We start from the raw sequence: 26,352 nt of genomic DNA, 5'->3' as shown, positions 1-26,352 counted from the left end.
GGCTCCTCCAACAAACACTGGAGTGCTACTACTGAAACATCTCCAAGGAGCTGCTGTGGGCTGCAGGAATCCATGACAAAGTCAGCTGCGAGTTCTTGGATGGGTTATGCGTGGTATGTATCCTCCAATTCCAACCACAGAGGCAAAACCTGGAGTTAGGACAATAATCCACGTCTTAATCTCCTATTAGGAGAAAAACAACTGCTGGAAACTTTATGGAGGTTTTTGGAAGAAAACCTTGGAAGCATAGTGGGTTATGAGTGCACCAAATTACTGTATAGAGAAACTTGAAACAGCAAAAGAAATTACATCAAAAGTCCATACAAGTTCAAAAGACATAATGATTCATAGGAATTCTCCAAAATTACTCTGAATGAAAAGCATTCAGCAGTAATCCTCACATTCTGACCCAACAGGTATTCTGGGAACACTCATTCTAACATAGTTTTCCTGAAGGCTAACAGAGATTGTTTTCAGGACTCGCAGATTGTTGGTGAGGCGGATCTGAATGAAACAGAGAGTGAGGCAGCAGGGCACAAGGAGAGCTCTGGCCAGAGCACAGGTTTGGACACAGGCAAACCCAAGTTTTCATCTGCAACATGAATATGTGTCTGTCACATCTGGACATGGCTAGATAGGCTTAATATTGTCACTCCATGGACGAGCATTTCCTGCCATCGAGTGTCAAATCAAGTCCCAGAACTCCACAACTCTTAAGAAAACAGTCAGAGATGGCTGGTAGCTCTAGTGAGATGAATCCCAGTTTAAAGAGAACCACAAAGGCAGCCAGAGACAATACCTTTATAGCACGCGAGTGTAAGGGCACTTTCTTTGAACTCGTTGGAGTGGGTGTTGATTCCCGCACCGTATTCCAGCAACACTCTTGCCACCTCGACGTGTCCCGCGCTGGCTGCTTCCATCAAGGGGGTGTGCCCGTTCTCGTTGTGGTCTTCTATGTTAGCACCGGCTTTCAGTAGCACCTTCACTATGTCAACAAAGCCCCCAGCGCAGGCGTAAGTGAGCGCTGTGTTCCCTGCAGAGAAGCAGTTTATGTGAACGCCTTTTCCACCATTCACCCCTCGTACGAGAAAGGAAATGAGTTGTTACAGTTCAGCAAAGAAACAAGCACATCCCAAGCAGCAGCAGTTCACCCCACAGCAATGTTACTGCAGCAAATAATTCCAGGCTGGGTGTAAAATCTCAACACAATGAAAGTGAAAGAGTTTTAATGCTGAGCCAATATTACGAATCAGAATTTTCCTTCTTTGATTATCATGCTTCCTACTTCTGGACATGACAAGAGATCAAATCCTCACACCAAAGATCAATGAGAAATTTTCATGCTCACTGTAGAGTTTGGGTAGGAGGAGTGTGAGTGGTTTTGCCTGAGGCTGTACCTTGTAGCCCCCTGTAAAACTTTTACTGGTTGGATGGAAGTAAAGTCTTAATTTCAGACTCTGGTACTGGAAGTGACAGACGATCACATATGGCTCAGGATTTAAGCACTGCAGTCAATTTTTACAGTAAGTTCTGCTTAATATGGCTAAATATCAAGATAAAAACCACAATTTGTAGTTCAAGCATCAAACTTCTTAAAAATCTGAACAAAGTTTAAATTCTATGTTAATATCAGCAGAATCCAGCTGCAGGTTCACACTCTCTGTGAGGCAAGTGAAGCTGTGCTCAAGTATCAGCAACACAGACAACAACCAATACCCAAAGAACTGAAATTAAAAAAAAAAAGGGTCTGGACCAGATGTGTTCCACAGCCACCTTATTTTTCTCACACAGGTAGAAAAAATGAAACTCCAAGCGTTTTTCTGGTCATCCAACACCAGAACGATTTGCACAGGACCAGTGCCTTCCACTACTGTCTGTATTAAAAATGGTCTTCAATAACAGCCAGGTAAGACTCCAACACATCCACCGTGCGTAGTTCCTGTCCCATTTTCTTGTGAATGGAACTATCAGGCAGAACCCAATAGTTCAAAACTGCTGCACACCTTATGTGCCAGTCCTATTAACCCCTCATGCTCCTGCTCTCCAGTTACCTGTTGAAGACTGCGCGTTGACATCGGCACAGTGAACGAGGAGAAGTTTAACAATGTCCACATAGCCTCCGCTAGCAGCTGCCATCAAGGGAGTTATGTCTCCTTTATTCCCTCGGTCTTCAACGTTTGCATGCATTGCTAGCAGCACCTAGAAAAAAAAAGCTCACTTTAACAAATAAATGGGCACACCAATGTGTTGCTCTCAGCTCCACGGGGCTTGTGGGAACAGCTCCCCACCAGCTGTGACATCCCCTTGCAGCAACACACCTCAACAGAGAAGACACGGGCACTCCCCAGCACTGATTTTCATTCTAACCTGCACTGTGCTCTGTTGCAGGAAACACTGCTTTGCTACTTTTATTGAAACCCGCCAAAATCAGTGTTCAGTTACAGGGCACAGGCATTTCCAATGCCAGTGAAAGTCCCAGGGCAACTAACTCCCTAACCAGAATGACAGCAGAGGAACCATAAATTCACAGCGATGCCCACAGCAAACTCCAGGTAAAGCTGACAGGTGAACAGTTTTCTCACTGTGCTCTTGCCTGGCACCAAAACCGAAGCTGGTCCCTTGGAGACTGATCACCTAAGTATCTTTGGAGCAGCATAACTTCTGCCCTTCCATACACAGGTATAAAAGGCAAAAATTAACAGTAATTAATATATTATTGGTACAGATGTGACTTAAAAAGGGATTGCATGGCTGAGACATGCATTTTTAAAAGGTAACCACCTCCAGTGTTTGATTTTGCTGCTGGTTTAGATCCTCTGACAACGTCTGCTTGGAAGAACTGCTTGACTGCATTGAGAACAATGCCAGACAAGCAGGTACATCATAAAACAAGACAGATTCCTCAGATGAGTCCCTTAAACCCGAAGACACATATGACGGCATTTTCCATTAAAAAATATAAACGGTAACTGGAAGCCCCCAGTAAAATGTACTGATACTCTCTTTAGATTATAAGAAATTATTACCGTCAGAACAGCTAAAACGTTAACCTGTTAAAGGAGCTCCTTAGACAATGCTTTACAATGGTTTAGTCGCAATTGTATTTGTTACTTACTTGCGCCAATTCATAATATCCTGCTGAACAGGCCAAGCAGAGGAGACTCTCCCCTTCTTCAGTGTGTTCATTTACACTTCTTCCTTCATCCAGCAGCTTCCGGACAGCATTCACATCCCCATCTGAGCACGCCTCTGCCAAACTGCGACTGGAAAAGCAGGTACCACAGAATAAGCTCAGAACAGCTCTGCGATAGACAGGGAGTTTTCCTACGCAAGGAAGAAGTCTTTACTCAAAGACATTTGTCCTAAGCCTCACTAGAAAATACACCTGACAGATGTTATCATGTATCTACGCACACATTATTTCCATTGTTGAAATGGAGACGAAGGCTTTGCTGATGTCTGAATTCTCTCCTGTCCCACCACTGACTAACTCACAACAGCTCTCAAACAGCCCAGGTGAGAAAGGAGAGCTCACAACCACTCATCTGTGCTGTCTGTAAGATGCAGAAGTAAACCTCATGCTGTTGTCCATGCTCGAGTGATGCCAGACGTGGAGGCTACAGCCACACCAAGCAACTGCCTCGAGACACCAGTTCCTGGTAGGGGCAGAGCCAAACAGTGGCCAGCTGACCACCACAGCGACCACAGATACCGAAAACTGCAACACACCAAAGCCCTGGATGCTGCATCTCCTGCACTGGGACGATTTCCTTCTCTGCCCCAGCCCAATGCTTTCTTCTTTCAAATGGAAACATCAGGTTCTTAATTTAAGCAGCCATGTGAAAGAGAACTCTTCAGCTACTGACATCTCCAAGGAAGAAAGAAGTGCCCTACGCAGGTTCACCATGTTTCCTTCCATGCACTCTTAAAGCAATGTTCCAGAAGGTTTTGGATGGATGAAATAAGCCAAGTGACCTGCATGGCTTTTAAACAACAATAACACTACAAATTGTGCATGGAACGCCACTAATTCAGCCTTAAAACCAGCCATGGGAGCTAACTGCAGTGGAAGAGTTAGAAAGCAAAGACAATGCCTCAGTTCTTGGCACCCCAGAGCTCACGGTTCTGTACTCGTGGCTGTAACCAGCAGTGCCCTCCGAAGCAGAGAGCGGAGCCACTGCCTGGGGGGCAGGGAAGCACACTGACCCGAGCCCAAACATGGGCAGCTGAGCTGCAAGTCATTTCAAACCAGGACACCCATCCTTTACATCTTCTTCTGCACAAACAAGAGTCTACCAACAAAGACAACTGTGGAAGCACTGCTGAATGCCACATATCAACAAAGCGAGTCACATTCAGTGCCAATGCAGTTAACGCTTCTCCAGCTGATGAGATCAGTTTATTTAGGAAATACATGCAAGGACTGATGGTCCTTCGGCCACTGAGAACTACCCCACAGTGAATGCACAGGGGGAGGGGGCAGGAGTCATGTAATCACTTGGTTGGAAGCGAACTTTGAGATCAGATTTCAACTGTACCTGTCCACTACTAAACAATCCCTGAGCACCTCATCTACCTATCTGTTAAACACTTCCAGGGATGGGGACTCCACCACCTCCCTGTGTAGCCTCTGCCAGTGCCTAAGAACCCTTTCAGTGAAGAAGTTTTTCCTGATGTCCAATCTGAACCTCCTCTGGTGCAACCCGAGGCCATATCCTCTTATCCTATCACCTAACACTATAGAACCCACTATGAGGTGGGTGCTGGACCAGTGATGAGCCCTCCCCTCAGCCTCCTTTTCTCCAGGCTAATCAAATCCAGATCCTTCAGTCACCTCTCGTAAGACTTGCTCTCCAGCCCTTCCCCCATCTCCACTCTCCTTCTGCAGGCACGCTCCAGAAACTCAATGCTTTTCTTGTATTGAGGGGCCCAAAACTGAACCCAGGAGTTGAGGTGCAGCCTCTACTTTGGAGGTGAGGGAAAAGGAAGAGCCTTTTGTTATCAGCAGTGATGATCATGTGATGTTTCTTAAACCAAACCCCAGTACACTCAGCACCAGTACCCCAGCACCTCAAACTGCTGCTTTTCTTCTGTAACAAACACAAGTTCACTATACCAAAAAAACCACCATTTGAGCACACAGTTCCCTCCAGAAAAGCATATAAATTTCAGGACAACCGTAATCCGGGCTGCATAAAAAAAAAAAGCATGGCCAGCAGGTCAAGGGAGGGGATTCTGCCCCTCTGCTCCACTGTTGTGCGACCCCCCCCCCACCCAGAGTCCTGTGACCAGTTCTCGAATCCCCAACATAAGGAGGATATGGAGCTGTTGGAATGGGTCCAGAGGAGGCCACAAAGATGTAAGGGCTGGAGTCCCCCTACTGTGAGGACAGGCTGAGAGAGTTGGGGTTGTTCAGCCTGGAGAAGAGAAGGCTGCGGGGAAACCCTTGAGCAGCTTCCAGTACTGAAAGGGGCTCCAGGAAAGCTGAGGAGGGGCTTTTTACAAGGGCCTGGAGCACGAAGGGGAATGGCTTTAAATTGGAGGAGGGAAGATTTAGATTAGACATTAGGAAGAAATTCTTCACAATGAGGGTGGGGAGGCTCTGGCCCAGGTTGCCCAGAGCAGTGGTAGCTGCCCCATCCCTGAAGGTGTTCAAGGCCAGGTTGGATGGGGCTTGGAGCAACCTAGTTCAGTGGGAGGTGTCCCTACCCATGGCAGGGGGTTGGAACTGCTTTGAGATCCCTTCCAACCCAAACCATTCAATGATTCTATGAACAGTCACACTATGTTTAGTCCCTACTTGAACAGGACCTCATGTTCCATATACCCCAAACCAAAATAAACTCTGCCTGTAGCTGCTGGCTAAAAGCTGAGATCTGACCCCAAGAGAAGACCTGGGACCTGAGCACTTATGTTTGTATAGCAGTCACTAAGTGTATTAAGTAAAATAACTGATGCTTTGGTACCGTTTATTATTTGGCTACTTAGCCGAGCCCTCTACTGAAGTGACGGGAGCCCCCTAAAGGCTGCAGCCTGTGATCAGCCCTGCGAGGCAGGAAGGGACACGAGCAGGCAGTCACCCAGCACTGCCTACCCCACTCCTAATCGAGCGTTTACTGCTCGGGCTCTGTGTTTGGCTGGGACTCAGGCCCTTCCGCGTACAACACAGGCCAGTCCTTCAAAATGGGAGCCACCCAACACCATCACCTGCACGACAAATCCTACAACAGACCCTCGCTCTCAGGTGACCTTAAGATACCTCATATAATACAGAACTACTGTAAAACCAAATACACTCTAGGAAAAAGCTATTAAACCAATATCCGTAGGTGATTCTTGCTGAGCCAGGCACCTCAAGAGGCCTCCCAGTTTGCTCACTAACAGGCTCCCTTTCAGGTATTTCCAAGACATCTTATAGAAGTGACCAGAACAACACTGGGATGCTCTTCCAAACCAAGTGCTGGATGCTGTCGGCCTTTTCTTGAAGACTGCCTTGCTGGCTCATGTTCCTTTTCTTGCGCACCACAAAACTTGGGTCTTTGTCTCCAAAGCTGATTTCCAGCCATTCAGTTATAGAATCATAGAATGGCTTTGACTGGAAAAAAACCCTTAAGATCATCGAGACCAACCATAGATCCAGCTCTGCTAAGTCCACCACCAGACCATGGCCCCAAGTATGACATCTACTCGTCTTTTAAACACCTTCAGGGCTGGTCACTCAACCGCTTCCCTGGGCAGTCTCTGCCAGTACTTGATAACCCTTTCATAAAAGAAATTCCTCCTAACATTTACTCTAAATCTCCCCCGGTGCGTCTTTAGTCCATTTCTCCTTGTCCTGTCACTGGCTACCAGGGAGAAGAGACTCACCCTCACTCGCTACAACCTCCTTTTAGGTACTTGTAGATCTCCCCTCAGTCTTTTCTCCAGACTAAACAACCGCAGCTCCCACAGCCACTCCTCATAAGACTTGTTCTACAGAGCATTTCCCAGCTTTGTTGCCCTTCTCTGGATGCACCCCAGCATCTTGATGTCCTTCTTGTAGTGAGGGGTCCAAAACTAAACACAGGATTCGAGGTGTGGCCTCACTAGCACCAAATACAGGGCCACTGCTGGCCACACCATGGCTGATCCAAGCCATGGTGCCATTGGAGGCCACCTGGACCGCTGTTGGCTCATGTTCAGCCAACTATCAATCAACAGCTCCAGTCCTTCTCCTCCAGGCAGCTGCATGGTGTTATAGTGACCCAAGTGAAGGACCCAGCACTTGGCCTTGTTGAACCTCATGCAACTGGCCTCTGCCCATGGATCCAGCCTGTCCAGGTTGCTCTGTAGAGTCTGTCCACCCTTAGGCAAATCAACACTTCCACCCAACTTAGTATCATCTCCAACTCACTGAAGGTGCACTCTATTCACTCATCTGTGTCATTGATAAAGATACTGAACAGAGCTGGCCCCAGGACTGAGCCCCGGCGACGCCGCTTGTGCCGCCAGCTGGATCGAACTCCATTCCCCACAACTCTCCGGGCCCAGGCATCCATCCAACGTTCTACCCAGTGAAGCGTATGCCCATCCACGCCCTGAGCTGACAGCTTCTCTAGGAGAACGCCGTGGGGGACAGTGTCAAAGGCCTTGCTGAAATCCAGGTAAACAGTGTCCACAGCCTGTCCCTCATCCACTAGTTGAGTTACTTGGTCATAGAAGGAGATTGAGTTAGTCAAGTAGTACCTGCCCTTCCTGAACCCATGCTGACCAGGCCTGACTGCTTGGTTCTCCTGCACATATCACGTGATGGCACTCAAGATGATCTGCTCTGTAACTTTCCCTGGCACAGAGGTCAGACTGACAGGTCTGTAGTTCCCTGGGCCCTCCCTCCAACTCTTCTAACCCTCCTGTTTGCTAACTCCTCCTGTTCGCTAACCGTTCCCTGGTTAGCCAGGACTGCTGATAAATGATGGAAAGTGGCTTTGTGAGCACCTTCGCCAGCTCCCTCAGGACCTTTAGTTGGATCCCATCTGCCCCCACAGACTTGTGTATATCCAGGTTAAGTAACAGGTCGCTAACCATCTCCTCATGGATTACAGGAGCTCCGTTTTGCTTCCCATCCCCATCTTCCCTTCTCAGAGGGCTGGGTACCCATACTACCACTGGTTTTCTTACTAAACATTGAGGCAAAGAAGGCATTGAGTACCTCAGTCTTTTCCTCATCCCTGGTCACTGTTTCCCCTCACATCCAATAAAGGCTGGAGATTCTCCTTGGCCTCCTTTCGTTGTCAATGTATGTATAGAAACATTTTAATTGTCTTTAACAGCAGCAGCCAGATTAAGTTCTGGCTGGGCTTTGGCCTTTCTAGCTTTTTCGTCAGCCTCATGGCAACCTTGCAGTCCTCCTGAGTCGCCTTCCAAAGACCATAAACTCTCCTCTTTTTCTGAGCTCTACCCAAAGCTCTCTCTTCAACCAGGCTGGTTGTCTTCCCCACCAGGTCATTTTTTGGAACACGGGGATGCCCTGCTCTTGTGCCATTAAGATTTCCTTCTTGAAGGGCATCCAGCCTTCCTGGACTCCTTTGACCTTCAAGACTGTCTCTCAAGGGACTCTGCCAACCAAGTAAACAGGACAAAGTCTCCCTGATGGCAATTCTGCTGACCTCCCTCCTTACTTCTCCAAGAACTGAGAACTCTATCACTTCAGTCCTCCCCAACCATACAAATACTTCTCCCAAGAGTCAAGATTCTATGGTTTTGTTTGCTGAATTTCCCCAGATTCCTGCTAGCCTGTTTCTCCTCCTCGTCAAGGTCCCTCCAAAGGGCAGCACAACCATCTGGTCCATCAAATATTCCTTTCTATTTGGTATCCCCTGCAAACCTGCTAAAGAAGTGCTCTGTATCATCACATGGGTCACTGATGGGGACATTAAACAGTACCAGCCCCCACACCATCCCCTGGAGTGCACCACCAGAAATGTGTCTTCACCTGGACTTGGTGCTGCTAACAGCCGAGTCTCGCAGTTCTGACACTTGCCAATCCACCTCAGTGCCTGCCTACCTGGCCTACACTTCCTCAGCTTGTCCCTCCGGAAGCTGTGGGATGCAGTGCGAGAAGACAAACAGCATCCGCTGCTCTCCTCTCACTCACCAACAGAACCATCTCATTGTGGAATGCTCTCCAGTTAGGCTTGATCTCCCCTTTGGAAAACCATGCTGACCGCTTCCCAACACCATTCTGTATTTACCGTGTTAGGCAATGGTTTCCAGGAGCATTTGCTCCATCACCTTTTCAGGGACTGAGGTGAGACTGACCTGCCTATAAGTCCCTTGGAACTTCTTTCTTGCTCTTCTTGAGGACAGAGGTAACATTTGCTTTCTTCCAGTCCTCAGGATATCCTCATTCCCTGTGACCTTTCAAATAAATTGGGACTGGCCTTGCAGTGGCACCAGCCAGCTCCTCCAGTACTCATGGGTACATCTGATCAGGTCCCATGAACTTGTCCACTGGACTACGTCCAATCTGTTTAAATGCTCCCTGACCTGATGACAACCAAGAGCAACCTCCCCAGACCTTCCTGCTCATCTCAAGGGCTTGGGATACCTGAAAGCCGATCTCCCCGAGACTGCCCAAGGCAAAGGCAGCAGTCTCTCACTCTCCATCTCCTGTGCCCCTGCCACGTCCTGAGACAGGCCCGTATCATCCCTCATCTTCTTTTGCAGATGACATACTCACACCAGTACAGCTTGTTGCCAGATTCAACTCCAGGTTGCCTTTGGCTTTCCTAACCACATCCCTGCATGCTCGGACATTGTCTCAGTAATCCCCACGGCCACCTGGCCTGCTTCCACCTCTCGTATGTGTCCTTTCAATGTTCAAGCATGCTTTGGGCACAAGTAGTTTCTCTAGTTTCAGGTAGGAAATCACAGAATTATGGAATGGTTTGGATCGGATGGGACCTCAAAGCCTATCCAGTTCTACCCCCTGCCATAGGCAGGGACATCTCCCAGTGGATCAAGTCACTCCAAGCCCCATCCAACCTGGCCTTGAACACCTCCAGGGATGGGGCAGCCACCACCGCTCTGGGCAACCTGGGCCAGGGCCTTACTGCCCCCACAGCAAAACATTTCTTCCCAAGATCTCATCTCAATCTCCCCTGTTGCAGCTGAAAAACATTCCCCTTGTCCTGTCCCTGCCCTCCCTGATCCAGAGCCCCTTCCCAGCTTTCCTGGAGCCCCTTTCTGTACTGGAAGCTGCTCTAAGGTCTCCTAGTAGCCTTCTCCTCTCCAGGCTGGCCAACCCCAACTCTCAAATCTTTCCAAGAATGGGAGGTATTCCAGCCCTCAGATCATCTCCGTGGCCTCCTCTGGACTCGCTCCAACAGCTCCGTGTCTTTCCTGTGCTGAGAACTCCAGAGCTGGATGCAGGACTCGAGGTAAAATGAAACAATATTTGTTCTGTATTGGTTTTTACATTTTGAGCACTGACTCCAGACCACTGCCTTTACTGTAAGCGCATTGTTTTGCCAATCCCAAGTCTGCAATTCAGGCCATCCATATGAAAGGATACTTAAAACTTCTGATTTTTCATCCTAGATCTGAAATTCAACATCATATGTAGCTGTGCCATCCCAATAGTTTAGGAACTACTTGCATCACTTGTCAGAGTAGGAAATATTTCAGGACCCCTCAAGATGCTTTGAAATTACCAATGTCAAAGAAAGCTTTTGACAATATAGGATGTATCCTCAGTTCTGTCACCATGGGAGGTAAACACTGTCCTCATTAATCAGCAGTTACAGCAAGTCATCACATAACACAGCGCCATTTTCCCCTAAGTTTCCGAGTAAGGTCCCAGGGCAAACTGCTGCCCAGTAAACATCAGTATTCTCCTCCAACTCCTAATACAACAAACTTGATTCATTAGTTTCCAACAAAGTATGCCAAGGCAGTGATTAGAGAACTAACACGGACTCTTCTAGAGCTGAGAGTTCAATGTGTTTCTGAAATCATCTGTCCAGTATACAGAAAGAACAGGAGGTTAGAAAGGAACATTGCTTTGTACTTTTCTATTAGACTTTGGAGACAACAACCTGAGGGGACAGCAGTTATACCTTTAGATGCACTATCTCAGCTTCTGCTAGCAGCAGAGCAGAGACATTACCAAGTACTAACGATAAAATTAACTGAATTTGAAATGAAAAATACAACCCTACATTCTACAGCTGGGAAACTCGGGGTGTGGCGTGATCAATACATACTTGTCCACTTGTCCTGCATTGTGATTGTTCTCAGCTCTCATCCGCGTCAACGCAGCAGCAGCTTCATCCAGTGCACAGCTGACCGAGGACGTCAGTCTCCGAAGAACCTCGGGATCTGCGAAGGCTTTACCATCGGCAGTGGACAATTTACCAATTCCTTCAGTGCACGTTCGTTCATCAGTCGGGTTAGTAGGAAAGTCACACAAAAGAAATGCAGAGACACTGGTTTAGAGTTCAGCCACATGCACTATTAGTTAAAAACCATTTGCAAACATGCCAGAAATCAGCTCCTTCACAGTACTGGTAATATTTGCACTGACGTTAGGACCTGAACATTCAATTAAATATAATATGGCAGGAAGATAACTATTCTTTAATTGTCAGTTTTGTTCCCTGTCCCAAATTCCCAACCCAGACCTCTGGAGAATAAATACAAACAAGACAATAAAGATCTCGTGGGAACAAGGCCAAGGCCAGGGCCCAAACCCAAACCCACGAGTGTGGGAAGCAGGTATTATTCCACAGGCTTGGTCCAATATCTGCCGAATATGAATAACTTCCCAATTTAAAATGTAAAGTTATGGCCCCTTTCCCACCCAACTCCACCTATAACAAAGCAGATTCGCTCTAACGTACCTTTCATTTTTAAGAGCACAAGAAAATGTTAAAAAGTTATTCAATTCCCAGGAATTTCACATTCTCAGCTACCCACCTCCAGACACAGACATTGTCAAACAAAGGATACTTCAAACGTGAAATTTAACATCAGTGACCACTCTCTGCTGACACCCCACAGGAGGAATGGTTCCTCAACGAGCGTTTGGAACAGTTTCTCTCAAACCCACTGCCTCTGCTGTGAGGCCGAAGCTCAGGCTGGTGCCCAGCGGTGCCACAAGCAGGTATTTCCCCACTCACTCCCACATCTGACAGAACAGCGCGGCTGTGCAGTTTGACCCCACGCGGGTTTCACTCCAGACATCCCAGCCCTGAGCACCCCTGATTTTACACACGCAAACCCCACGGCCCAGGCGCCTCCACAGGGCACACAAGGCTGACACTGGCACAGACACACGTGCAAGAAGATGAAAGAGATGCCCTGAGGAACGGTGCCCCCCCCAAAAATCAATTTCCCATGCTACAAAAGGCAAAGAGTTCCCAGTTCCAGACCGGCTGCCTTTACCAGTGACAGATCCATAACTCTGCAATTTCTGAGCCTTTAAACAGGGCAGATCTGGTAAAAGCCTGTGAAAACGAGAGCAGGTTTGCTGTTTGATGTGTGCTCATCTCTGCAGTGCTGATTTACACCATGCCTCCCATGGCCCAGCATGGAACGAGTACGGGATAAACACTGAAATCACACTTTGAACGCTGCAGACAGGGTCTTCTGACTAAGTATCTCCCTAGCTTCAGATCAATCGATTTGCTTCTAATTGATGTACAATCAATGCTGCCCAAATCTCTCCACCCTGAACACATCCCAGTCAGCATGTGCTGCACATGCGGCTCCAGCACCCCACGTCGCTGCTGTAGTGCTTGAAGGGTTGACAACAGCATTCGAACCCAATGCTGCTAGGAATGCTGATGAGTCTCCATCCTGTCGAGGCGGACACTCCGACGGGGCGCAGGAGTTGACTTGGCCAACAAAACAAGCACGCCTATGAAGGTTGAGGTGAGCTGCGTATGACACCTCATCAGACCTGAGCATGTTGCCTTCCTGGCTCCCCCATTATTCCTCAGCATCACCTCTGCACCGGCAAGAGGCTATGAAAAACGCTTTATAACAACTTACCCACTCTGCAATGAAATGAGAACTTGCAGCCAGGCCTGTCCATCCCCACGCCCAGCTGGTTTTCACACTCCAGTACACTGCAGAGCAACTGGAGCAAAGAAAGGGCAGTAACAGCAGCCGCCCTGCCGCCACATGAGGTGTTTGACCCACTGAGGGGTGGAGAGAGGGGTCCTGGCCCTAAGGTTTGTGCCTCAGGGAGGTTCCAGCTCCTTGTGATCCCCCTCCATCACCTGGGAATGGCAGGAGGGATTTGCAGAGGAAGGGCTGAAGAGCAGAGCTCTCCTCCTCCTGGTGTAGCTGAGCTTTGTAGCGAGGAGGGTGCTGGCCTCTTCTCCCAGGTGACAGGACAAAGGGGAATGGCCTCAAGCTGTGCCAGAGGAAAGTCAGACTGGACACCAGGAAAAAAATTTTCACAGACGGGGTCATCAGGCACTGGCAGAGGCTGCCCAGGGAAGGGGTCGAGTCCCCATCCCTGGAGATATTTAAAAGACGAGTAGACAAGGTGCTCAGGGACATGGTTTAGTGGCAGATAGGAATGGTTTGACTCGATGATCCAAGAGGTCTTTTCCAACCAGGTGGTTCTATGGTTCTATAGCAGGCCAGGGACTCCTGACTCCATGTACCTGAAGGCCACATGAACTCTGTACCCCTAAACCGGTGAGGCCACAACCCTCCCAGTCACTGCTGCTCAACAGAGCAAGGCTGTAAATAAGCAGCCTCAAACACAAAGGATTTGTGGTTGGCTGAAGTCACTCATGCTGGCTCTGCAGTGGGGCAGGGGGGCCAGCAGGGAGCAGCCCCTGCGGGACTCTGCAATCCCTTCGGTACCAGCCGTGCAGAGAGCAATGGTTGTTCCATAGATCTGCCTGCCCAGCCCTGCTCAGAGCGACTGCAGACGTTTGCACCAGCTACGTCGCACCGTGGGAAACAAAGTGAAAAAGCACCCAAGGGAAATCCACATGATTGAGAAAAATGATCCCTGAGCAAAGGCTGGAAGGAGTAGATGGAACTTAGAAGGAGCAGCACAGCAGCAGTTCCTCCAGAGAAGGTCTCACTAAGAAACTGGCAAACAGCTCTGCTGCTGCAAAAGGAGAGGGGAACAGAGTCCCGTCAAAAAAATTACCCAAACCCAAATGTCCTGGTTGTCAAACTCCACTGAATATCCCAGTCACTCCCAATCACAAAGGCAGCAGATCAGACAGCGCACCCAGACAAGCAGAACCCACACCTGACTCTTAGAATCATAGAACTGCCTTGTCTGGAAGAGACCGTTGAGATCACTAAGTCCAACCATGCCTGTCCACTACTAAACCATCCCTGAGCACATCACCTACCTCTCTTTTAAACCCTTCTAGGAATGGAGACTCCACCACCTCCCTGGGCAGCCTCTGCCACTGCCTGAAAACTCTTTTGGTGAAGAAATTATCCCTGATGTCTAACCTGAACCTGCCCTGGCACACCTTGGGGCCATTTCCTCTCATCCTATTGCTACTGTCCTCTCTCTGTTTACAGTTTGCCTGTGGATGCCTTCATACATGGATTTCTGGAAGCAAGAGGAGTCCCACAGATCCAAGGCCTGCGTCCTGCAAGGACAAAGCAGCTGCAGCCCCCCCCAGAGCTCCTCCTCCAGCCGTTTCCATGGGCAAGTGCTGGTGGTCTCCTGGAGGTCCCTGGCTCTTCCTCCCAGCTGGTAGGAGCATGCTGGCAGCTCATTGCACGTTCCTGCTTTGTTCCAAAAAGGTACTAGAACCTCACCACAGACTTGCAGAGGGGAAGCGGAAGATTTCTTTTATTGACCTCACCAGGTGCCATCCCCAGTGTTCATTTCATGCCATTTACATTGCAGAGGCCAAAACTAACCAACAGCTACAGGAGGTATTGGAGTAGACAATGGTTAAGCTGGATGGAGTAAAATGGACACAGACCACGAGAATCACCACTGCAGACACCTATTCAAGTTGCGTCCCTTTGACAGGTTCACAGAACCACCTAAACGGCTTGGTTTTCACTTCACTTCACTTCGATTTATGATGGCACTGTTAAGACTCTTGGACAGCAATAACCTGATCTACATGCAGGGGTTGGACAAAAACTCTTCTAATCTCCTCCCACCCAAAGAATACTGACGGCACCCAAAGGACCACTCTCCTCATTTGCTGGAATCAACCCTTCCTGCACCCAAGGGTCACCATTTCTCAAACTATTACAGCACGTGACTGGTCACCGATCTGAGGCTGCTTGAACTGACACACAGAGTTGGATGTTCCAGGCTTCCTGCAGGTCAAGGACATAAAGCCACCACCCTAGAGACTGTGTAACACTATCTTTTCACAGTGACGAGAACATGGAAGCCACTGGTCTGTCTGGCTGACACGAGCTGTCACACGAAGGCCAAATGAGTGAATTTAAATATAGATTACATAGGGTCACAGAAGGCAAAGCTTTGCAGAAATACTAAGACCAGTGGCCCCAGACGTCGCTATATGAAGACATTCCTGAACAAGACATTCCCAGAAGGACAGAGAGAGGAGAGACTCTCACTTGAGAGGAAAGCAGTGAGATCATAGCACAAGTGCCCACAGCCAGCACGCCACAGGACATGAGCAGCTGGACATGTGTCTAGTTTGCCTTTAGCTGAGCACCTTCTGCTGAAGACATGTGCCTCAACGTTCACAAACCCTGGCAGGGACACGGTCAGCAGCAGCAGCATTGAAAACAGAGCTCTTAACCATCCCCGGGAACAGGCTGTGGCTGCCTCATGCCCAGAGGTGTTCCAGGTCAGGCAAGATGGGTCTTTGAGCAACCTGATCCAGTGGAAGATGTCCCTGCCCATGGCAATCAGGGTTGAGGGTGGTGGGCTAGATGATTTTTAAAGGTGGCTTCTAGCCCAAAAAACATTTTACGACTCTTGTCCCCCTTATTGGACATAGATGGCTTTGCTCCTCCCTGTCCAGCACATCAACACACAGACTGCAGATCTCTAAATGAGAGAGAAACGTATGCCAAGAAAATAGTTCTGAGCTCCAGGATCTGCAAGCAGCCTAGTTCTTCTGCTGGGTCACAAACCATTGATTCAGGCACCTCTGAGAAGGGTTTTTCCACCAGTTTATCAAGCGAGCAACTCCATGATTTTGAAATGTGCAGTACAACTGACTGCTGCATAAGTCAGCTGAGTCTGGGAGAGATGACTTTGTTCTTAACACTACCACGGCACATAGCATGATGGAACTCCCTGGCAGACAATGCCAGATGCTCCACCTCAGTTCCTACTGAACTACAGATTATAGAGGAGTATTAAAACAAGAAGCTCACCTTTCTCAAGAGAAAAGCCTGTTCATCAGAGACAACTGCACACCTATACCCAACATCCCGCTTTGAAGCATGGGCTTCCTTGTTGACTTACACACTCATCAGGATATTGCTACCATATAATTACCAAGGTTAGAGATTTAGGGTAACTGGAATGAACTGGTAATCCCTCAGTGTGATCTTACTCAGTTTAACCAGCTGAAGATAAAGATAGTGCTCCAAAAAAAAAAAAACCGGACTACCACCAGGCTTGTGTCTTTGGAAAACCCAACATGGCAGGACCTTCTGCTACTAGTGTGATTTTGCTATCAGGAAAAAAGGACTACGTTCTGTGACAACTGTGTCTGCATAACAGGAGCTGAAAGCCATGCATAAATCTTAAAGAGCCAATATGAACAGCCTAGGCCACAGCTGTTCCAAGGTCCTTGTGGTAAAGGAACAGGTCGGATACCCACACTCAAGTAACCTTTCCTTACCATGTCAAGAAAAGGGACATTCTCACAGGAGCATCAGCTGCTCTGCCCTCCCCAGCTGGATAAAGTTCATATCAAGGATAAAGAAAATAACAAAGCGTTGTTTCTAGCTAGCAGCTCATAATTATCACCACTTAAAATACCTTAAAAAGAGAAGGCTCTGACGTGGAGCCCACAGTCCCTCATACCACACACAGCTGGTGTCAATGTATGCTCTGGATTGTTCCAAAGAGATCAATGTATTTCAGCACAAGAGGCAATGTCCAGCAATCCCCACACACCCTGCACATTCCATGGTGATGACGTTCCTTCCCAGCCAGATCCAGCACAAAGCAGGTTCTAACATGCGCCTGAGGCCATTCACCTGTGAACATGTCCAGTTTACAAGCTCATGTTCATCACTGTCTAAGTCACCCGCAGCTCACATAGAATCACCCCCTGGTCCCAGAAGCTTAAGGAGATCCTCTGTTCCCTTAAAGTCTTTACACCACTTGTCCCTCACAGGGAGGTTTTGAAACATGGACACCTTCAAAAGCCCAAAACCAGGATAAAACAAGAACTGTGGCTCAGGAATGGGTCCTTTTTAACATTATGTCAAGAACCCACTTTAATCAGCATCGTGTGCAAGGAACACCTGAAATGAGGTGAAGGGAGTTCAGGGAAGGAGAGATGGGACTCTGCTTTAGCTTATTTATGGGAATCCTTATTCAGAGGAATTGGGAAGTTCTAGACTGTGAAAAGCAACCGCTGCGTTTTGTGCCAACAAGCAGTAACTCCACCAAAATGTATTAATTCCAGCATAGGACAGAAGTGCTGCCACAAGATGAGTAGCCAACAAGCAGGTCAGAGCCTCCTCTGTCCTGTAAGGTCTCCATCAGCCTAACTCAAATCTCTGCACAGGTTTGCTTCCCCTAACAACACAGCACAGGAATCCAGCTCAGGCACGGTGACAGCAGAACCTAAGGGAAGACTCCTACGGTGACAGCAGAACCTAAGGGAAAACTCCTACAGAAAGGAGATTTCTCAAGACTTTTTAATTCACATGTTAGCACTTTGTTCCTGGGAATATTCAGGCACAGAGCAGCAACTGCAGAACATCATCCCCTGCTAATTTCTGTCAGTGCTAGCAGCAGTGGAGGCCAGCAGAGATGCTATCAGTGCCTCCCAGCAGATGCTATCAGCTGCTGCTCTCGGCAATGGCCTCCCTGTCTGCTTCGGGCACAGCAACAGAATGTGATTTGCTAATTCCCCACAAACTATCAAAAAAGTGGGCATCTCACTCCTACCCGATGATGTCAAAATATCTTCCCAAACACCAGGTTTGTATGACATCGTGTTCAGAACCAGTAAAGCAAAGCACAGTGCTGCCAGCACACTTGCCAAGACACACCAATCCTCTGGCAACTCCAGACCAGCTCTAATCCCCTCCCAGAGTTACGTCCAAGCAAGGCTTGCAAAATTCCAGGTGCCTTGAAGAAGGAAGGGCAGTTCACGTGCAGGGCGTGAAGCGGCTGGAGCGGGCGGGCACAGCAGAGCTGCCAAAGCGCCCGCTCATCACCAGACCCGGGCCTGCTCGGCTCTGGGCCAGGCTGCAGCGACCACACTCTGCTCCCGGCACGGGCACAGCAGCGCTGAGCTCAGCTCCAGCTCACCAAGCTCTAACAGACCCCAACTACAAAGGAAAATAAACAAAAGCTGGGTCCCACTGGCTCCATGAGCCCCCGGCACCAGGACGAGCTTGCAGCAAGGACAACACACGGATTGTTTCAACCCGTCTGCAGTGCGAGCAGCCTGTGCTGGCTCTGGGCTTCCTTATAAAAAACAGGCCAAAGCCAAGCAAAGCAAAAGGAACAGCCACTTTCAAGTGTCTGCTCCTGCATCCAGATACCCAACTTAAAACAGCAGAACAAGAAACATACTTAGAATTTTTGTAATCTATTTTAAATACAGCAATGTGGTTTATTGTGCGCTGATGGCTCCGACTAAAGGCGTCAGTGAAGAAACCACACGTTGAACAGTGCTATTTGTGTACAGGAATCAGAAAAACACTAGTAATTCATTCTAGCGCAGACACCTTTCTAAAATTCATATGCTTTTAAAGGGAGAAAGTGTTGTTCAGATGCAATGCACACCAAGCTAAAGCACACAGGGAAGGTTCACTTGCAGGGAAAGAACTGTTCTGAGGCAGCAGAGACAGAGCTGCGTCACTGGGATTTTGGGGTGGGCCATTCACAGAATGACCAGAGTTAGAAGGGACCCATAAGGATCATCAAGTCAACTCCTGTCCCTGCACAGGACACCTCAACATTCACCTTGTGTGTCTGAGGGCACGGGCCAAAGGCTTCTGGAATATCGTCAGGCTTGGTGCCGTGACTGCTTCCCTGGGAGCTGTTCCAGTGCTCCACCACCCTCGTGGAGAAGAACCTTCTCCTAATGTCCAACCTAACCCTTCTCTGGCATCCTCCTGCCATTCCTCAGGTCCTGTCATTGGTCACCAGAGAGAAGAGCTCAACGCCTGCTCCTCCTCCTCCCCTCGTGAGGAAGCTGTAATCTGATAACGCTCTTCTGAAGGTTTGGGATTCTCACTCCTGACACTGAAAACGCCACCTACTTCTGTGTTGCAGCAGGCTTGCTTATAACCTTCCCTGATCTTGCCATCCCAGAAAACTTTTATCCTGGCATGGCACATCCTCAACAAGACATCGAAGGCACTTGGCAACACCATTTCCATCACTACAGAACAACGTATCACGCAGTGCTGTGCCACTAGGTATGAGATTGCCCACCAGTGCTTAAACGAGCACGTCATTCCATAGAGAATCTGAATCTCTTTAAACACCAACAATTATTTTGAACAAGAAAACACCACAAACTGAAATGGTTGGGTCCCCCTTCCCACTCCAGATTCTTCATAAGCCAGCCTTTCTGCACTGTATAGCACTCTAACTCAGACACAAGAGAACTTAATCCCTGTTTAACAGAATGGGATGTTCCCAAAAAGTGGACGTGAGCGCACATCAAAGGAAACAGTATTACAGTGACATACACCTGCCATCTTTTCAAAGGCCTGATCCATCCTCGTTCAGACTAAACGAGCTCCCTAGAACATTCACAGCCCCCAAAAAAACCCCAGAACTGAATACCTGCTCTCTCTGATTACTTCCACACATTGTCCACGTGCTCACACTATACCTCGATGACCCAGCACTAAACTTCTGGCTAAAACTCACAGCACTCTCAAACCCAGCAGAGTCAGATCATTCCGACTGAGGAGATGGAAAATGTGCTGAGTTCATAGATTGATCTTTGTATTAGAGTACATTTTTACTACAGAAAAATAAGGTATTTGAATGCTTTGCCTTACGCATAGCCGTATTTTAACTGGAAAATATTTCCTTTCCAACAAATCCAGCCCTCTGGAGGCTCTACAACACCACCTTCCAATGGTTTCAACCAGTGTCACCCAGTAATACATGCAGAAGACTAATATCGTTCTTTACTACTGTGCCAATAAACAATCCACTTCTCCAAAGGCAGTGCCACTCCCGGGGAAGTGGGCTTGAGATACATGCCCACCCCCAGCAAAGTGCTCCAGACCATGCCTGCTGTCCTGGCTGCTCCAGCCAGCCTGCGGCTTCAGAGCTCCCTCAGCAGGTGACTGACCACCTTGTAAGCCCAAACAGAAGGCCTGGGGCAGCAGAGTGTCCCTCCCAGTTGTGTTCTGCTATATTTTATCAGATTTCAACTCTATGACATCCCCAGACCAAAACAGTGACCTTGACAGTCCTTGTTGACACAAAGACTTGGTTCCCTCACCGTTCCCTGCTGGGTTTAGTGAGAAAGATACTGCAGTGTGGACGCCCAGGGTACTACAAAGCCGATGTAACACATCAAAACCAGAGCTTGTCTGCTGCCTCAATGTCTGTAAGATAAAATCCAATGAAAAAATATATAACCCATACCTACACACTCCCATGCCATGGTAACTCAAAATCAGGCATCAGGAAGATCATGGAATAGTTTGGGTTGGAAGGGACTTTAAAGATCATCCAGTTCCAACCTGCCAGTGGGACACCTCCCACCAGGATCAGGCTGCCCAAGGCCCCATCCAACCCGGCCTTGAAGACTTCCAGAGATGCGGCAGCCACAACTTCCCTGGGCAACCTGGGCCAGTGGCTCACCACTCTGATTGTGAAGAAACTCCTCCTTATGTCCAATCTAAATCTGCCCCTCTCCAAATTTACAGCCATATAGCTGGAGATGCCAGCTCCTACGCAAGATATAAAATTCCCTTTGGACAAGGACCAAGTCTTGTCAGCTCTTCCCTTTCCACTTCCACGGGCCAGATTTTGAGGGGAACCCAAACCATAACAGACTTCAAAAGGTCACATTCATTTCCTTCACCCAAAACGAGCCACATTGAAGGGATTCTTTCACACAGAACTAGACTGGGAGTTCAAATGGGAAAGAGTAACACCAGAAAAGCTATCCATACAACTCTGTCCTCAGACTCCTCTGTGCTGATCTAACATTCGGGTGCTGCCAGGAAAATGACTGGGTGTTCCTGCTCTCCCTGGGTTTCTGTAGGCACTCCTACCAACCTCACTGCACTCCTGTTCGGGAAAAGGAGAGAGAGCTTTCTAACAGCACAGCAAGGTAAATTTGACCAGCAAAGGGTCTTTCTGGCCACCCCGGAACTGGCAAAAGGAGAGACAACCGTGCAGCCTGGAACAGAAGGTTCCTGCCCAATGGTGACAGCGAACAGCCACTGAACCACCTCCTCCACCATCCCCCTGTGCCACTCATTCACAATGTCCACATTTTTACTTTTCCTAATCAAATATCCTTATAAAGAAACTTAACCGTCCATCAGTACTTTGTTTCTATTAAATCTCTAGCAAAGAGACAGTTGCCTCACGACAAGGTGACAAGTTCCCAGGTGCCATCCTCAACACTGCTGATTCTGTACAGAAGCCGGGACCTTCTAACACATCCATCATGTGCATGCTTGTAATCATCCTGATCGCTCAACCACATGCACTTTGATCCCATACATGTTACATGTATTTAATACTGGAAGCGTCACATTTACAAACACACTTTGTCATCAGCAAAGGGCTTTTTCACTCGCCATCTCGCGTGGAGCTGCCCCCGGGGAAGAAGAGAGCTGCCTCTGGGACTCCCTTCTGCTTTACAGAACCATCTACAATTGCAACAAAAGCAGTAACACAGTAAAAAAATATTGCCAGTTCTGTCCTAGTCACCATTTGAACAGCAATTCAATGGCTGAACTGCTTTAAACAGAGCAAACTAAAGCTTGGGGGAGATGAGAGAGCTGTAGTTTCAACACAAAGTCTGAAGAATTATATTTAAGTACAAGAAACTGTTCCTATTTCCTGTAGCAGAGAAGCAAATCTGTAATAGCTATGAATAGAACTGATCCATGACTGCTGAACTTGTCTGGAGTGTTCACTCATGCTGCCCTTTTCCTTTTTGAGGGGTTTTGGGTTTTTTTTTTGGCAGTGGCTGTTTAAGTCTCTTTGAAAGAATTAGGTTTGGTCCAAAACCTAGTAAGTTCCCCATACCTATAAATACTCCAACCAATCATCGCAAAAACCTCTCTGCGATGCACGGAAAGATGGGACAAAAAAAACCCCTGGACTGAAATCTGTTCTCCCTACCCACTCGGCTCCAATCCATAGGTAATGGCTAGTTCACCTCAGCTTCAGTCCCACAGCATCCCTGCTGTCCAGAGCAGTCGCTCAGCCAGCGCAGCCGAGAGGCAACAAGACAGAGTGGGAAGAGAAGAGAAGGCAGAAAGGAGCAGCTTCCTCAGCACCAGGAGTTTGTACTGGGATAAAGAAGTTTCATTTCTTCAAGAAACCTGGCTTTTTAAAAGGAACTGTAGGGGACTAGAGTTGAAGCCAAATGAGATCTGTTCAATGTGTGGCGAAAGAGATTCCTACAAAGCAGTTCCTTCAAACTGTGTTTTGGCCTGCAGGAGATATCAAACGCAAGGGAAGACATCTGGATTTGGCCTTGGAGGAGGAGGAAACTGCTGCTTGCTTACCATGAATCAAGAGCAAAGGCACAAAACACAGGGAGCAAAAAAATCCCAACCTCACATCTCCTCGGTACGAGATGGAATAGGGAAGAGTCAGACAAAACAAGTGTTCACCAAGGAACTGCTCTGACCCTGGCACAGCAGCAACCCAGTAACAACTGTCAGGCACAGGTCAAGCCAGGGACAACACAGACTGCCCTTTTTCTAGGTAAAGACCTAACATCCACTAGGCATCATCCACATGGAATAGCTGGGAATAAATCCTGCCTCCTACACGCAAGTCACAGCACCCTGCCTTGCCTCTGCTCAGTACGTGAGCCAGCTCTGGTGCAGTGTGGTACTCCAAGATCATCTTTTTATTCCACAAGTCACAGAGTACCACCTCCAGCGAACTGCTGGAGTTTGTTCTGGGTCTGGCTTTTTTGTTTGGATGGGTTTGAGTTTTTTAATTACAATAAAAGCACTTTTACCCATAGCAACCACAGCCTCCTTTCTAATCAGTTCTGACTGTAAGAGAAGGTACGGTTTTGTATAGGTGAGGAATATCCAAAACACAATGCTAACTAATACAAATTCCAAAGGACAAGGTCAGGACTTCATAATAAATAACTCTTATAAGTGTAAGTTTATAAACATGTACATCGCTCTGGGCAGGCGTTTGCTCTGGCACCTCTTTAGGATCAAGAAGGAGGTTCTGTGCTAAAGGTAAACAGGAGCTTAACACTGTGGTTTTGAGTTCTTATGAGTAACCAAGTCAGGGGATTTGGGGAGGTTCCCCCCCAATCCCTGAAGACAGGAAAAAGACAGTGACACACAAAAACAGAGAATGATCTGCTATAGCAGCACGATCACAGAAAGTCACTTGGGTGCCTGCTGCCTTTTCCATCACCAACCTTCTCTTCCCACCCTTGCTGCTACCACCTGCAACGATCCAGCCATGTCTTCTCAGGGCCACAGCACCAGAACGATCCAAGAACATCTATGCCCTTAAAAGACAAACGCTCTGCTGGTTGTACCATGCTTGCCAGTATCACCGTGAAAAGGGAAAACTCCAGCCACAGGCCGGATGGTTTGCCTGGCTTTGTTCAGCCCTGAAAGAGCTGGGTGGAAAGGGCAGACTCAGCAGCACTCCGAGTGCCAGGCAGGACCTGCTCCCACCCTGCTCGGAGGAGCGGGAGGCACACACAGACCAGCCCACTCGGCTGGGGTGAAACAGCAGCACATGAGAGAGCTGAACCAGAAGGCAAGGACCGCTGCCATCTACCAAGCACCCCAGCAGGAATCGGAGCAGCCAAGCTCCCAACTCAGCACTCTAGAAATCAGCTCTGACGCTCTGGTATTTCCAGGAAGCATCCAAGCTAGAGATTGAGGAAAAAAAACTCAGACTGGTGCTGGTTGCTCACACACAGCATTAACGCCCCACAGTACTCCTGGGGAACTCATTTTATTGAGACTGAGATTGCAGTGCTTGCAGTATTTACCCATACAGCTACATGGGCAGCAACTTTGCAGATAATCCAGACAGAAAAAACATGACCTCTGTAAGGAAAGCTTCAAATTAAACTCTTCAATTTGTGCCATCAAATAGGGAGAAATGTACAGAGTTTCACAGATTCATAGAATAGTTTGGGTTGGAAGGGACCTCAAAGATCATCCAGTTCCACCCCCTGCCATGTGCAGGACACCTGCCCAAGGCCCATCCAACCTGGCCTTGAACACCTCCAGGGATGGGGCAGCCACAACTTCCCTGGGCAACCTGGGCCAGTGCCTCACCACTCTCATCGTGAAGAAGCTCCTTCTTATGTCTAGTCTAAATCTGCCCCTCTCTAGTTTATAGCCATTGCCTCCAGTTCTATCACTACACACCTTTTTAAAAAAGTCCCTCACCAGCTCTCTTGTAACTCCTTTGGGTACTGAAAGGTCGCTGTAAGGTCTCCTTGGGTCCTTCTCTTCTCCAGGCTGAACAAGCTCAACTCTCTCAGCCTGTCCTCATATGGAAGATACTCCAGAACTCGGATCATCATTGTAGCCCTCCTCTGGACCTGTTCCAACAGCTCCATATCCTTCTTACCTTGAAGATTAAAGAACTGGACACAATCCTCCAGAAGAAGTCTCACAAGAGAGGAACAGAGGGGCAAAATCCCCTCCTTCGCCCTGCTGGCCACGCTTCTTTTGATGCAGCCCAGGACACAGTTGACCTTCTGGGCTGCGAGCGTACATTCGCGGCTCACGTCAAGCTTCTCATCAATCAGCATCCGAAGTCCTTCTCCGCAGGGCTGCTCTCAATCACATCATCTTCCATCCTCTATTGAAACCGCCAATCACCCGACCCTCGTGTAGGACCTTGCACTTGGCCTTGTTGAACCTCATGAGGTTCACACATGCCCACTTCTCCAGCTTGTCCAGGTTCCTCTGGATGACATCCCATCCTTCCCGTGTGCCAACTGCACTGCTCAGCTAGGTGTCATCTGCAAACTTGCTGAGCTTATTTCATTATTTTACAGAAAAATATCAAGGCAAACAGCAGGCAAAGATTCCTTAATTCCTGGTTCTTTCTTTCACACCTTACCAGAGAGACAAACTAATCTTTTGTCATCAGAAGCCTGACAACTGTGTACCTCCCAGAACGGTACCATCCAGCAAGGGAGGGAGCACAGAGAAACCCCACAGAGCCCGGAGGAACATCATGAGAAGAAAACCATTCATTCATGCTGAAGGCGGCGGGCAATTCTCCACCCAACTCTGCTCTCATGAGACCCCACCTGTAGTCCTGTGTCCAGTTCTGGAATCCCCAACATAAGAAGGATATAGAACTGTTGGAATGGATCCAGAGGAGGCCACAAAGATGTAAGGGCTGGAGTACCTCTGAGAGACAGAGGACAGGCTGGGAGAGTTGGGGTTGTTCATCCTGGAGAAGAGAAGGCTCTGGGGAGACCTTAGAGCAGCTTCCAGTACTGAAAGGGGCTCCAGGAGAGCTGGGGAGGGACTTTTTACAAGGGCATGGAGTGACAGGTCGAGGGGGGAAATGCTTTAAATTGGAAGGGGGAAGATTTGGGTTAGTCGTTAGTAAGAAATCCTTCACAATGAGGGTGGTGAGACATCGGCCCAGGTTGCCCAGAGCAGTGGTGGCTGCCCCATCCCTGGAGGTGTTCAAGGCCAGGTTGGATGGGGCTTTGAGCAACCTGATCCAGTGGGAGGTGTCTCTGCCCGTGGCAGGGGGTGGAACTGGATAGGCTTTAAGGTCCTTTCCGATCCAAACTATTAAACGATTCTATGATTCTATGAAGGTGCACAAAATTCCTGTTCTTGGCTTCTAACATTCTAACTATGCCAAATATTTCAAGTGTCATCTACTTTAGGCTTCTGACCTCTGGAAATCAGTTACTATCCAAACACTCGCACCTACTGGGTGGCAGAAGGAGAAAAGAGCGGAATCACTCTCTGCTCTTTGAGTAACCCAAGGCTCACAGTGGA

The 26,352-nt window shown here is 48.3% G+C and overlaps 1 protein-coding gene across 1 annotated transcript in view; it reads right to left on the bottom strand.

The window, feature by feature from the left end:
* The window catches only part of ANKHD1 (ankyrin repeat and KH domain containing 1), a 124,465-nt gene that overhangs the window by 70,546 nt on the left and 27,567 nt on the right, over positions 1 to 26,352 (bottom strand). Inside the window, exons 4-7 of the mRNA XM_054079703.1 lie at positions 11,244 to 11,400; positions 3,116 to 3,263; positions 2,052 to 2,199; positions 800 to 1,033 (exon numbers count right to left, since the gene is read on the bottom strand). Of these exons, the coding sequence (XP_053935678.1) occupies positions 800 to 1,033; positions 2,052 to 2,199; positions 3,116 to 3,263; positions 11,244 to 11,400 (687 nt within the window). The remainder of the gene's footprint in view (positions 1 to 799; positions 1,034 to 2,051; positions 2,200 to 3,115; positions 3,264 to 11,243; positions 11,401 to 26,352) is intronic.

Source organism: Cuculus canorus, chromosome 14 (assembly GCF_017976375.1).
Source record: "Cuculus canorus isolate bCucCan1 chromosome 14, bCucCan1.pri, whole genome shotgun sequence".
Classification (NCBI taxonomy): domain Eukaryota; kingdom Metazoa; phylum Chordata; class Aves; order Cuculiformes; family Cuculidae; genus Cuculus; species Cuculus canorus.
Note: the sequence above shows the minus strand (reverse complement) of the source record. Positions and strands in the feature narration are given on the sequence as shown.